We start from the raw sequence: 14,037 nt of genomic DNA, 5'->3' as shown, positions 1-14,037 counted from the left end.
ACAGTGGCTGTTATATTGTCAGCATGTGCCCAAACGAGGAGGGCTATTCAAGGTGACCAGTTTGTATTCATGAGCTCTTTCTCTTCAAAACAAATTTGTGAGGATGAACGATAGCTTTGTCTTTGTAATTGTACTCACATCCGGACATAGTCCTTAAAGTAGGACTTCAAAACACATAGTCTACTGACCGTACTTACCTACCCTACCGCCAACTCCCCCCCGCAACATACACGCGTACACACACACACACACACACACACCCACTCGCTCACACACACTCAGACACACAGATATGAGGCAACCTCTTCCTGTTGTTTTGAATCCCAGGGAACTCCCCATTGTCCCTCCTCAAGCATATTATTTGTAGGTGTCACTCTTGTTGACAAAAGAGGTCAATATGTGGTTATTAATAGCTGACAGCCTTAATGGAAAAGAGAAAAAGAATAAAGCTCTCCGCCTGCATAAAACAATACGTCCTTCTGCAGCAGCTGGCGCAGGGATGCAAAAATGTACTGAGGTTATGACAACGCGCGAGTGGAAATGAGCAGTTATTGGCCACTTCCTACTGCACGCCCAGCTGCGGGCGCTTCTCTGGGAAGACGAGGTCAAATCTCCAGTGGAGCACTCAAGTTCAAATGCTGGTTCAAAATATGACCCTCGACACGTTATTTTGTAATGATTCCTAAGTCGCTGTGGAGACCAGGCTGGGATGCATGCAACCAGAGAGACATAGTCGTGATAAAGGTCAGTGGCAATTAAACAGACTGGAAGGATGCGGGAAGAGCAGAGTTGTTGCATGTACACCTTTGCGCCAGGAAGGGACCGACTGACTTGGAGGGCGCCAGCAGTCAAGCTTGGGGGCTCAAATCTGGGATCCGGTCTTCCAATGCCAAGTTTGCATATTCCTGCCGTGCTTGCGTGGCTTTTAACGTTATATTCCCGAAACATGTTTCTTAGGTTCATTGACGACTCAGAAACCGAGCCAATCTTTGACCTTCTTGTTTTTCAAACATTTCCCGTACACTCGCGCAATCGTTTCACCAAATGCATGCGTCCACACAGCTGCTGAAATGCTGTAGTATGTATGCCAGGCCTGAAGTGGCGCTATAACACTACCCCAGTCAAACGGGGAAGAAGAACCCTGTGCAATGTAAACATAAACACAAATGAGGACAAAACAATGGAACATGTAATAATGCATCGTCCAAAATATGTTACGGAAAGAAGACAAATGACTCATCTCCTGGAAAAAGAAAAAAGATTGCATGTAGAACCTGTAGTACCTGTTGCCAAATTTGGATGGGAAGCCATCACATCTGGTAAAGTGCATTTCACGAAACGTATTCTCAATAGGACTTACAGTAGTTTTTTTCGTTTTTTTTTCATTGGGTTAATAGGCCGACAAGATCCGTAATCTATACCGGTACGTGGCAGTAATGCACCGAAATGTGGCAGTAACGCACTGAAACATTTTCCTTTTTTCCTTTTTTTTCCCCCCAACCACCGTTTAACAACCACAAGAAAAAGTGGAAGTGATTGTATTCAGGCTCCAAAAAGCTTGGTTCCGCATGAGTGAAGCGAAGGAAGAATAACAAAAACTGCACTATTAAACTTAAACCCGTGTCCACGTGGACTAGCTCCTTGGGCGTGATTGTGAGCACAGTCAAAGTCAGGGGATAAGGGGTGGGGCAGTCTGCAAATAGAAAAAATATGTGTAGAATTGACGGCCATTGAAATGCACTGGGGGGAGGGGGTGGGGGCAAAAACATACCTGTGACCCTAATAAGGATAAGTGGTCTTGATGATAGATTGGTTGATGGAGTTTTGGACTTGAGTTGGCTCCACCCGCATGCAATGACAAAACGTAAACATTTTCGCCCTCTGTTTGGTGTAGGTGGTTGAAAATTGGCATCTATTAAGCAAAATCTGTAGGACGAGTTTAAGAACCAGAGACAGGGCTGACATGACCTTAAAATGGCCGCTTCAAACAAAATGGCAGACCCCCTTTTAGCCAGGGCTCTTGAGCCGTCTTCTTATATCAGACATGTCTATGAAGCGACATGTTGAAAAGCGAAATGAGCATGGGGGCTGATTTTTAACATTTTTTAAAAAAAATTCAATTCAATTTAAAAAAGTAAATAAATAAATAAAGATAAAAAATTCACCCAGACCTGACAAACCTGCAAAGTTGCAACCTTGCAGGCCTCATTCAAGCTGTTATTGTGTAACAGTTTCATTTGTGTCCGACATCTGAGTGAGTGTGCATGCAGGTAATGCAGGCCAAAGTAAATCCCCGAGGTTGTTAGCGTGCCCAGCTGCTAGCGCAGGGTCCCGTTCCATTTTTCTGTCAGTGAGCTTGTTCACCGCACACTTTCCAGCCTCTGATTGAGGAAATCCGCTGACTGTTTGCTCTGCACGCTGCCATGAAACATCCCAATGGTTCCGCCGCCTCTCCCACAGGTCCTGCGCACTCCGGCTTTCCCATGAAGGCTGAGAATGTTTACGGGGGCTGACAGATTTATGGCGCTTTGATTGAGCGTACAAGTATCAAGGTTGTAGCGCTAGCTAAGCCGCAGAGAACACAGCGGTGCCTCGATTTAACGCCTTGAATTCATTGCGTGACGCTTGTGTGGCGTGTGTGTGTGTGTGTTGGGGGGTTGGCTATTTACTCACCTCAATTATAACTATTATAACTATTTACAATTTTCACATTTGAAAAAAAAAAAACAATTACGTTGAGCTTGTGTGTTTGTCTCATCCACAATTGGGTTTTGACGTCAAAGGGGCCCGACAATGCACACACGAATAGGGGACAAAAAAAAGTCAAGGAATAAGCAAGCCAGGAATAGAGACCATCCATGATTCTCCATACTCTATTTGATACCGCGACTGGGAAAAAAAAAGCCTGTGCTTCTGAAATCATTAGGCTACTTTATTAAATAACAATAATAATAGTAGGCCTAATAATAACAATAATAACAACTGACACATCAAACTTGTTTTTAGGCTAAGCTGCACTTAACAACTTCTCAGGCAGAAACATGAGTTAAAATGATAAATATGTCTCCACACAAACAGGAAGTCACGTAGTCATTAGGGACCGAGTCCCATAGGGACAAAGGTCCCTATTGTATCCTTAATGTTTTATTATTATTATAAGTCCTCCGCATCATTGAGCTCTAATTTGAGCCCCTTGGCATGCTTCAAAACTCACCAAATTTCGCAAGCACATCAGGAATGAGTGAAATAGCGATACCATTTAAAAATAAAAAAAAATAAAAAAAATTGTGCTCTAGCGCCCCCTAAGAAAAACAAAACACAAACAAAACTGCCTATAACTCCCAGCAGGAATGTCCGAGACACATGAAACATACCTAAATGTAGGTCTAGATCTAGAACTTCAACATTGAAGACAAATGGACAGAGTATCTTAAAACATTTAAGTTGGGTCACTCGTAAGTGGCTGTACCACAAAATGAAAAATGAAGCGCTTGCATGTAAACATTGGTTACAAATTGCACTTCTGCCTCTTACCCACATGCACGAGCACACACGCACAAGCCCAAGCCCCTCTTATTTGAACGTCAGCCTGTGAGCGCGGACAAGCTGCCGAAGGCCGGGGCCCGATTGTCGGTGTCTGCGGGAGAACAAAAGCGTTTGGATCATCTGTATTGTTCTGTAATTTCATCTGTGGGATTTCCTCGCCGCACTCAACGCCGCCCATCCGACTTGCTGGCCGTCCATCATCCCGCCGCTGTCGGAGGGCCTGCCAAATTCTTTGCCGCATGAAAACAATTGTTCCCCAAATGCTTGGGGAGAGCTAACCGGCTCCTCGGACAGCTCATCCGCCCCCCACCCCCCACCGACAGTAGAAACGTGAGGCTTGGTTGAAAGTCGGGCAAACTTCCTTGAATTCATGCTGAGTGGAAATGTGAAAGCAAAGCATGTGAGGCCTGGGGCCACAAAGTGAGTCAAGGCCTTGAACGGCGGATCATGAACATGCTCTGGCGTTCTGGCAAGACGACAGCATGTTGAAGGTGAGCACCCATGTGGGAATCTCGAGTGCTCGCAGATGATGCTGGCGAGAAAAAGGACATCCTTCCTGTTTCTGGATAATCTATTTGATTTGCGAGTCTGCACTGACAGGGCCGTGATTTGTGTTGCCCTACAGCTTTTCTCTCCACTCTTCATGAACATCTTATATGAAATATTGACTTTCTTCTTCGGCTTCTTCTTCTTCCTGGCTGCTTTGAAACCCAGTGTTGCAACATCATTCAATTATCTTTGTATGAATGAGGTCTTACTTCAAAGGTCGAGAAAATAGTGGGATGTGCAAAACTTCCACCGTAGGAGGAGAAGAAGAAGAAAAAGCAGGCGAAGAAGAAGGAGGAGAGAAGAAGAAGAAGTGGCCGCTTTTACTTTCACTTTTCAGGACGGCGACAAGCGTTTTAAAGTGCAGGATTGGATAAATTACACTATGGCATTCTAGTTAAGGTAAGTCAATTTTATGATGAAAATTAAAACTTTAACGTAGTTTTTAGCGAACGTTCCGGCGTGCTCGTCAGCTGCCGCGGTCAGTCGAAGCTCTATTCTGATCACAGCCTGCAAGCTTGGTATTTATATTTATATTCTTCATTCAGCATTTTTATAGTTAAATTGATTAACAAGTATTTAGAAGCGTGGGAACCATGTTGGTGTTCGCAACAGCGTAACAGAGGCGTAAATCCCTCCAAATAATCTATATATACATATATATATCACTAGTGGCATCACTGTTACCTTCACCCTCCATATTTCTCCAGCTTCGCGTCTCCCTTTTTTCTGGATGTTGTTATCATTTGGGATTGCTACTTCTATCAAATTGCAGTCTTCTGATGTTAATCCACCACCACTATATGTTCTATGCACATTCACTAGTCTAAACAAGGCATTCTGATTAATCTTGCGTTTGTGGAATATGAGTTAACCAGCAAAATCCACCTGTTTTTAGCCATCTCATGTGGCGGATGTTTAGCAACTTTCTGTCGACTGAAAATGACATCACTGTTGCTCGGGGCTCAGGTAACGACCAATCACGGCTCAGCTCCAGAAAACTGGTCAGCCGTGACTGATTTTTTTCCCTCCCAAATTCAACAACGGAATGAACATCATTCCGAGACTGGTGATTCCGTAATTTTTGCCAGGGGTTGACTCCTGTGCTTGCACCATTTAGCTAGCATCAAATTACTGTGCAACGTTTTTATTGCGGGTGAGTAGTATCTCGTCAAGGATGTGGAGAAGTCGAGTCGAGTCCAAACCTATGCAGTGGTGCCGTGGTGGATCCACATCCTCTGGTGTGCCAGACATCATCCTGACACACTCGAGTGTCGGTCGTCCTCTGCTGCAACTCCCAATTTGGTGCCGGGCCTGAATGGAGCCACCAGAGAGCTGTACATCTGCGTCCCATCGCAGGATGATGTCAAGGCTGGCGCTGACCCAAAGCCCGCCGCACAGAGGCTTTCTCAGAGAGGTCGGCCACACGTTGTTTTCCCTTCCTGTGCCTCAGTGACATCTTCCTGCCGGGGGGGAACCTCAGGGAGCCGTTCGAGGGGGCCCGGGCTCTGAGCACGGAGGACTTAGCGCAGCAAATTCCAGTCGGTCTGACGCGGCAGAAGGGGGTAGGTTTACGTTAGTGCTTGGACCCCCTGCGTGCGACTGAAATTCACTCTCCTTACAGCCTCCTGTGACACCCGCGAGCCTTCCTCCGGCCTTCTGTTCAGCAAATTTGTGGTGCGATTTGAAGTGACGTCAAACTGCAGCTTGTAAGTGTGCATGCAACTGCCATGTAGTAAAGTGGCTTTGTTTTTCAACAACATTTCCGAGACTGATGTGAAATGCGGCTGACCTCACTTGGCCGACGGATGCAATAAAAAAAATCTCATCTTTTCAATTCAAAAATGAAAGTATGTACGGTAACTGCGATGTTACTCAGTTGAGTGCAGACCTCATCCAAGGCCAAGCGGTCGACAAAAGTATGTGAGGCCAAATGGAGCGCCGCCTTGATGCTTGTTTGTTAGCCACAAGACGACATCCTGAGTCATGGACGATGACAAACAGACGGATAGTTGCTTTGAGATTCTACATGGGAGTGTTCTTAAATTCATGCCAAAATGTACAGTGGGAGCTCAGTTTTCTTGTCGAATGTGTTCCACAAAGTCGGACGAAAATCAAATCATATGAAACCCAAAGCAATATTTCCCAAAATAATGTCACTCCACTTAGTCTTTTGCTGACAGCCCAAAATATCAGTCAAAACACGTTTTGTCGACAATAACATGTATGTACAAAAAAACATGTGAAATAAATGAATTGGATAAATGACTGTCTTTACCTTAACTCATTCAGTGCCAGACATTTTTAGACCCTCTTTTACACTAAGGTTTGAAAAAAAAAAAAAAGAAAAAAAAATCAATAAATTCCTGGAATTGAATGACTGGACTGTGAAAAGACATAAATTTGTCTTTGGCAGTGAATGAGTTCAGTGAAGACTCATGATGGTGTGTACCACATGGAGGGGACAGAGGGCTGCCATTTTTCTCCTCTGCTATGATTTTTGTCTTAAAGGGTCAAAAAGCGAATCGTACGGAAATGAGGACATACGATAACCAAAGTTCAACTATAATGGGTTCCTCCTTGGCTCATGCACGATCCCCCGACAAAAATATAGAATTTTTATATAGTCCTGCTCTTTTATGTGTCCTGTTTATTGTTTTGGTTGTCCAAAACGGGTAAAAAGTCACTGAAAAACAAAACACTGCTAGTGTTGATATGGCTTTAGCACACCACTGCATACATCCCCAGTTTATATTCATATTTCTTATGTTGCCAGAAGAACTATTTGTTCTTTTCAGGTTGAACCAAACACATTAGACCCAGTCAAGACTATTTTTGCATCATTTGCTTCCACTGCGAGAAACAGGCTTTCACTTCTGACCTCTCACCTCATCTCTCCCTGTCGGTCGGGCGCTCGGCAGTGATTTATCCCTCTGGCATACCAACAGCTGTGTTTGGGGGTCCGACCAGAGGGTGGGCCACTATTTGCCATGACTAATCGATAGCAGACTTAAAAAAAAAAACCCCACCAATCGTGAGCTTGAGAAGAAAAGAAAAAAACACACCGGCTAATGACAGCAGAAATCTCATACTTCAACTGTGCTTCCTGCTTGTTTGATAAACAGCAACTCAGTGGCAAGCCTGTGTGAAATTATTTCTTGTAAAAAAAATTTAAAAAATACACACGTTAAATCGAAACCACACACTCAGACCGTGAAAAAACACAAGATTTAAGTTGTTTGTATTTGATATCAAAAGTTGTAACATTATGAGAATGCAATTATTGTTTAATGGGGCAAAGTAAATGAAGGCCTTTTGGATTCTATGAAGATGAGCAAGATTTCGTCCAGTTTTACTTTTCATCTTTCAAAAATGTGACATTGTAGGAATGCAGACATTCATTCTGGAGAAAGAAGTACACAGAAAGAAAATGAAAAGCAAACTGGGCCATGAAGCCATAAATGACATTACGTGATGATTGTATAGAAAGGTTTGTAATTAGTATGCTATTTGTTTCTAATTGGATAACATTGAGAGAAAGCCCGAAGAAGAAAGCAGAATTTGGACATTCACGTGTTAGGAGGACCTTCTTTCTCATTATAGTTCGACTATACTCTTGGGTTATTATCAGATTTTCTAAATTTAAAAACTGAACATTTAACTCAAACACATGACACTTTATTCAAGTACATTCTGTATTTTTCCTTCAACACTTTTAGCTCAACTTAGCTAGAAATAATTAAGCCATAATGGGGACACAATGTAGACACAACTATAGTTCATGAGAGATCAAGAATCGCATTAAAAAACTTTTTTTTTCATAAAATAAACTTTATTACATTTTTTGGCAAACAAAGAAGTACAAACGCTCATAAGTCTCAAACAAATGCACGGCATCCTTGAGGGGCTTATGCTTACATTTCTCGGTCAAGTATAAATACTGTAGTCTGGGGGCTCCGCAGTCGGATCCAGCATGTACATGTGTGCGTGCGTGCGTGTGTGGGTGTGTGCGTGTGTGTGTGTGCAGCTCTGACTCTTCCCTGAGAAAGTCTTTGGAGGGTTTTCAGGTTGCTAATCCTTCACAGGCCACTTCAGTCAGCGTCTCAGTCGCAGAGGGCCCAGTCTGCGCATCCTCAAACACTCACTGCTGTCCTTTATTGGAGAAGGAAAAACACTGAGTTCACTCACCAGATATCAGGCACAATATTCAGAATCATTCCGCTGACCTGTGGGCTCTCATTTTTTTGTTGTAGTCTCTTTTCTTAACCTCGGCCGTGAGTAAAATGCGACAGTCATTAATCAGGCATACGCCTTCTCAAGTATGATGTTTGTTATAATTTCTTCTCTTTTTTATGTGTGTTATTTATAATTATAATTACTTACCAATTGTTGAACAAAATACATGTGTTTATAGAGAATAACTTATTTTTCTACATTTTTGGAGAAAAAGGGCTACACGAATACACTCTAAACAAATAAAAGTTATACATGCTTATTTTGCATAGTATTCGGGGGCCCATTCTTCTAAATAAATACACAGTGGTTCTAGCTAGCACCAAAATAAGAACCAAATGGTAATTGGGTTTCAATTTTCAAAAATGCCATGATGGTGTATGGAATCATGAATGTCACCTTTCAAAAGAACCAGTATGAACCCCTTTAGAACTCAAGTGGTGTACACTAGAATCGGGAGTGAAGCAGAATCTCCGTCGCATATTTCTATTGTTCGATTGGACATGCGGGACTCATGACGGTGTCAATGTTTAGTGGATTAAAGTACCAAGCGAACCGCAGGTGGACCGCAGACCGTGCTTGGCTCGATTGCCAATTTTTTTTTTTTTTAAAAAGGCTTAATGCAAGAAAAGAGGGACCTGTGTGTTTTGTTTTCGTGGCTATTCATTTCCCCGGTGAGAATGCGTCGTTTCTTTGGCGCTTGTTGGGCACGCAAACGAACACGACACGACTGCATAGGTGATGAGTGCAACGCCAGTCCGTTTGCAGCCGGCTTTCTTTCAACCTGCTCGATAGGCACGTAAAGCTTTGATTTACCCCTTTCCTCTGGTTGCTCAAGCAAAACGTGCAGATGGTCCTGGGCTGCTGGCTCGCCTTGTCTGCAGCCTGCGCGTGGACCACGTCGAGGCACGGCTGTCCATCGGCGCAGCTGTCGCCGATGAGAAGCACGTTGGCCAAGTGGGAAATATAGCTGGAGGCCAGGCGCAGCGTCTCGATCTTGGAGAGCTTCCTGTCCACAGGCTCGGTGGGGATGAGGGTCCTGAGGGCCGTGAAGGCGCTGTTGACGCTCTGGGTCCGGCCGCGCTCCCTGGCGTTGGCCGCGCTGCGCTGCTTCATGACCACCGGGCTGGACGCGCCCTCCGCGTTGCGCGCAGCGCTCGCCCGTTTGCCGCCGCAGTAGAGCCGCTCCGGGCTGTCGTCGCTCTCGCTGCGGTTGTCGTCGTCCTCGGACGCGACGCTCAGGTCGGAATAGAAGCGCGCGGCCACCGGGCGCAGCAGAGCAAACGTCATCGTTCCACTCGGACTGCAGCAAGACTACATGCCGACACGCCGTATGCACAACGCACGGCTCTACATGACTACACGTGGAAGCCAGCGAGCGCGCTGCTTGGGATGTGATCACTGCTCACTTTGCCGTGACCTGCGTGAAGGCTCGCCTGGGACGCGTTGGCAAGCATGATACAGACTGTCGATACATACTCTGATATCACCATGCATTACACGGCGTCAAATGTTGGGATTTTGACAACACGCTATGACTGACATAATGGTACTTTATGAAATATTATGGCATAGTGCTTTTCATATGGGGCTATATTGCGAAAGAAATCACACCCTCTAGTCCAGACTGTGCATATATAAATACTGCGCAAAAAGTAGAAGAACTGATTCAACTATTTAAGACAGTGAAAATGAAAAAGTGCACATGTTGAAGCTTTCAAAAAGTAAAAATGTAAGCAACACCTTTTAGTATTATATACTACAGTACCCCAGACATTACAAGCGGGGGATGAAAATATAGATATAGCATGCACACAAATTTCTTAATTGGTTCAACAAACTACTCGTTTGTGGCTCTGAAGAAGGTTTAAAAGTGGAAGTCAACGCAAACCTTTTTTTTTTCCAAGAATATCTTCTATGCACGCCCACGAGTATTCTGCAGCATTCTGATAAATATTGCGTTTGTGGAATAAGTGTTATATAAATTAGGAATATAAATTAAGCAAAATGCACTCATTTTTAGCCATCTGTGGGGGGGGGGGCATTTTGTCTTCTGTCGGCTGAAAATGACACCACAACTGCTCACAAAGACCAATCACGGATCGGACCCAGAAAAGAGGTCAGCCGTGATTGGTCGTTGTGAGCAGTTGTAATGTCATTTTCAGTCGACAAAAGACGAAATGGCAGCCCCCGGGGATGGCTAAAAACGAGTGCATTTTGCTGCTTAATTTATATTCCAGAAACGCAAAATTAATCAGAATGTCGTGTTTCAACTAGTGGGCTTGCTGGGAACATATTCTTGAAAAAAAAATGTTTGGGTTGACTTCCACTTTAAGCAAACTTCTCTTGAAACCGTAAAGTCGAATTCAAGGGCTAAACACAATGGACAGGAGCCATGTGATTGAATTTTATCATAGGCTGGGTAAAAGACACAGATATTCTGAATAGCCTGGCATAAAACCAGTATTGAGAACAGAATAAGACTCTATTAAGCACATTTGAAATTCAGTTTACAGTGGGGTGCGCTCCATTTTCTTATCCAGACATCCAAGTTGTTCATTCGAATGATATTACATTAGTGTTTTATGCAAACATCTTTGTGGCCACAAATAGCTATATTGTGATTACAATTAATAATACTCCACCCCTCCCCCCCGCCCCCCCGTGTAATTTCTGTCTTAAGTCAACATGGTCTACAATGGATCTGATTCAAATACTGATCTGACACTTAACAGGCAACTGAATGCATTTCAAATTATTTTTGTAAAATTATTATGCTTTCGAGTTGCTTGATTGATAATAAAAACAAGCTGATGGAAATGGTAAATTTGACGCCTTCTGTTAATTTTGCTTCATGCAACATGCTCCGTATGTTTTTTACAGGATTGGTATCGATATTGGTATCACCGATACCAGCCTCTGTTTCACTTTGCGTGGCACTCAAAAGAACTTTTGTAGACGATTCTGCTCACGAGAGCAGGAGAAGGTCAGCAAGAGGCTACAATGTCAGCAGAGCACTCGATAAAAAAGACATTTGCTTTCATCATTCATTCATTCTATCCCCAAATATTGTCAGCTCTCAATCTTGAATTTCCTTTGAAGATTTGTGAGGTCCTCATTTCAATGTCCAGCTCCAATGATGAGGCCAAATGAACATCTGTGACTTTACAGATGACGCAGGCCACAAATCTCACAGACGGAGAAAGTTCAGTGTGAGTAAACAAAAGGTGAAAAGATGACCCTGCAGTGGCGAGCGTGTTTTTGTTGGGCTTGCCCAGGTGCAAAAAGAAAACAAGAAAGTGGCAAAGGGCTGAGTGAGTTTTGCGGTGTCTCGTCTGAGGCTTGAAGAAGATTCAAACCACAAGTGTGCTGTGGTAAAACTCAGAACTTCATTTACTTCCACAAGTGTATTCAAAGAAACATGACAGGGGTGCATCACAATCCATTGTAGGGGATCCATTTTAGGGGACTACGGATGAAAAATACCCTTTTGGCCAATTCTCTTTTTTTAACCATGTTTTTTCATGTGTTATGTGAAATTGCACTATCCCCTTTCAAATAAACCTTTCTATCTATTCTGGGACATTGGAAAATCTCTGAAAGGGAAAAAAAAAGGAAATCACTGTTGATTTCCTGCCACCAAAGTAGCTTCTTGGTTCTTTGTCAAATTTTCACCCTTTGCTGTCACCAATACCCTTCAGTGATGATGTCACCATCTTTGGGAGTTAATCCTGTTGATGTTCACGGAAGTGAGGTTTTGTGAGGTCTCACATGTTGGTGGTGCATCGCTTACTTCTGGGCAACATGAGAGGCATTTTTGGGTCAAACTTTGGGTGAATTCTGAATAGTTGGCGTTCAACTTTCCTCGATAAGGGGAAGAACTTTAAGGCAAATTAGTTAACATGGCATCAAGTTTCAGTCTGCTTGATGTGTGCCAGATTTGTGTCGTTTGCTCGCTTCAAAGTGAGCAAAGTTGTACGACTGCCTTTCCGAAGGTTCTGAGAATTGCAACTGAGCCCATTCAAAGGAAGTCGATCCATTTATCTCAGTGATGAGGACGCAGCCGCTCGGGTTGACCGCCCACTGAGTCCCTTACAAATGATGTGTCTGAGCCAGGGAACAAAGAGGAACATGTTCACCAGCATTTGCCGTGACATCCTACTGGCCTGGCTTCTTGTTTGCACAAAAACGTCACAGTTGGTTCCATGTGCTCAGCCTGTTGACTGGTTTTGCGCAAGACTTCAGCGTTGCAAAGCTTGCTGTCTTAACCTAGCAACTCTCATCCAGTTTTCCACATTTGCATTGTCATAGCTTTCTAAGCTATGACATAATGCCTGCTAGGGGTGGGAATGACAATCATTTTATCGATGCATCGTTCGTTCGGCGTGTTAAAAAGATTCTGAATCGATTCATAGCTATTAATAATCGATATCAAAAGTTTAAATTAAAAAAAAAAAAAAAAAGCATGCGCAAGCGATTATGTGTGAAATATAAATCCTTGCTCTTCCTTGAATTTGTTTTCGAAAAAGGTACCAGTGTTTTACATGCAAGCCAATGTAGTGATGCATCGGAATCTGAATCGAATCGAATCATGAGCCTCTGAATCGGAATTTAATCGAATCGTGAGCCTTGGAATCGGATCGAATCGTGAAGTACCCATAGATTCCCATTCCTAATATATATATATATATATATATATATATATATATATATACATATATACATATATTTAGTCCATGCTCTTTCCTCAAACGCAAAGGCATACAGGCACCAAATTTAGGGAGATGAGCAGATCTCTTAGCATGAGTGCTTGCCATCCAAGCTGATTTACTACAACGGGGAAGCTGAAAATAGGTGAAATACAGCCGACTGTATATTTCACTGGCCCAAACAGAGGTGAACGTTCACGCACAATGTTCATCTGAGCGGCCGAGACACACATCAGCACAGCAAATCTGGCACAAATGACACGCCTCCAGTCAGTTTCCGTTCCAGATAGGAAGACGTGAGAAATCATTGTGGACTCCTATACCTCCAACAAGCCTCCCACAGTGGAACAAAGCAGTGAGAAAGCATTTTGCCATTTGTGGGGTATGTTTTGGGGGGGGGGGGGGGGGGAGTGGGGCAGGGGGATTATGAGTGAGGGTGAGGGGACTTGGAATTGACAATCATTTAAGTTGAGTATACATTGAAATGTTTTGCTCCAATGAAGCGTATGTGTGACTTATTCATTATCAAGTGACCACAGACCACGAGGCCTGCCACCAACAGCCAAAATACGCGAGTGAATGACGCCCGCCTGAAAAATGGTTCTAACTGCCCATAGTAATAGTTTCAAATGCAAAGTACAAACTACAGTCACAACACAATTTCATTTTTAAAGCTTACAACATTATCCTTGAAAATGAATGTCTTACAGATGATCTGATTACTTGGAGAAACTTCCATCAACAACTCAGGCTAAACTTAGCTCCTCCCTGACGTACATTGACATTAGCCTCTCAGTTGAGATTCAACCCACTTGTCACCAATAACTACTTTCCTATGAGAGATAGAATAATAGACTTATATAGAGAGCACAAATTCTCGAATATGTGGCACTTTCAGCAAAGATTCAAAAGAGCCGAGGATGGTTTGCACAGAAAAAAAACAATAACGCAATTTTGCGAATAGCCTGTGATTGTACAGGTATTACTTTTGCATCAAGCGCAA

The 14,037-nt window shown here is 43.3% G+C and overlaps 1 protein-coding gene and 1 long non-coding RNA gene across 2 annotated transcripts; one reads left to right on the top strand and one right to left on the bottom strand.

Moving 5' to 3' along the window:
- Positions 1-4,179: 4,179 nt before the first annotated feature.
- LOC147153908 (uncharacterized) lies at positions 4,180-6,707 on the top strand. The gene is made up of 3 exons (XR_015088627.1): positions 4,180-4,494; positions 5,546-5,657; positions 5,717-6,707. It is a non-coding gene; the product is annotated as an uncharacterized LOC147153908 (long non-coding RNA).
- Positions 6,708-7,908: 1,201 nt separating this feature from the next.
- On the bottom strand, positions 7,909-9,774 carry tcf15 (transcription factor 15). The gene is made up of 2 exons (XM_086045031.1): positions 9,142-9,774; positions 7,909-8,244 (listed from the first exon to the last, which is right to left on the bottom strand). Exons 1-2 carry the CDS (start codon positions 9,613-9,615, stop codon positions 8,188-8,190), a joined length of 531 nt encoding a protein of 176 aa, XP_085901157.1. The 5' UTR covers positions 9,616-9,774; the 3' UTR covers positions 7,909-8,187.
- Positions 9,775-14,037: the final 4,263 nt, after the last annotated feature.

Source organism: Filicampus tigris, chromosome 1 (assembly GCF_054856515.1).
Source record: "Filicampus tigris isolate MCC_2025a chromosome 1, RoL_Ftig_1.0, whole genome shotgun sequence".
In the NCBI taxonomy this organism is placed as follows: Eukaryota; Metazoa; Chordata; class Actinopteri; order Syngnathiformes; family Syngnathidae; genus Filicampus; species Filicampus tigris.
Note: the sequence above shows the minus strand (reverse complement) of the source record. Positions and strands in the feature narration are given on the sequence as shown.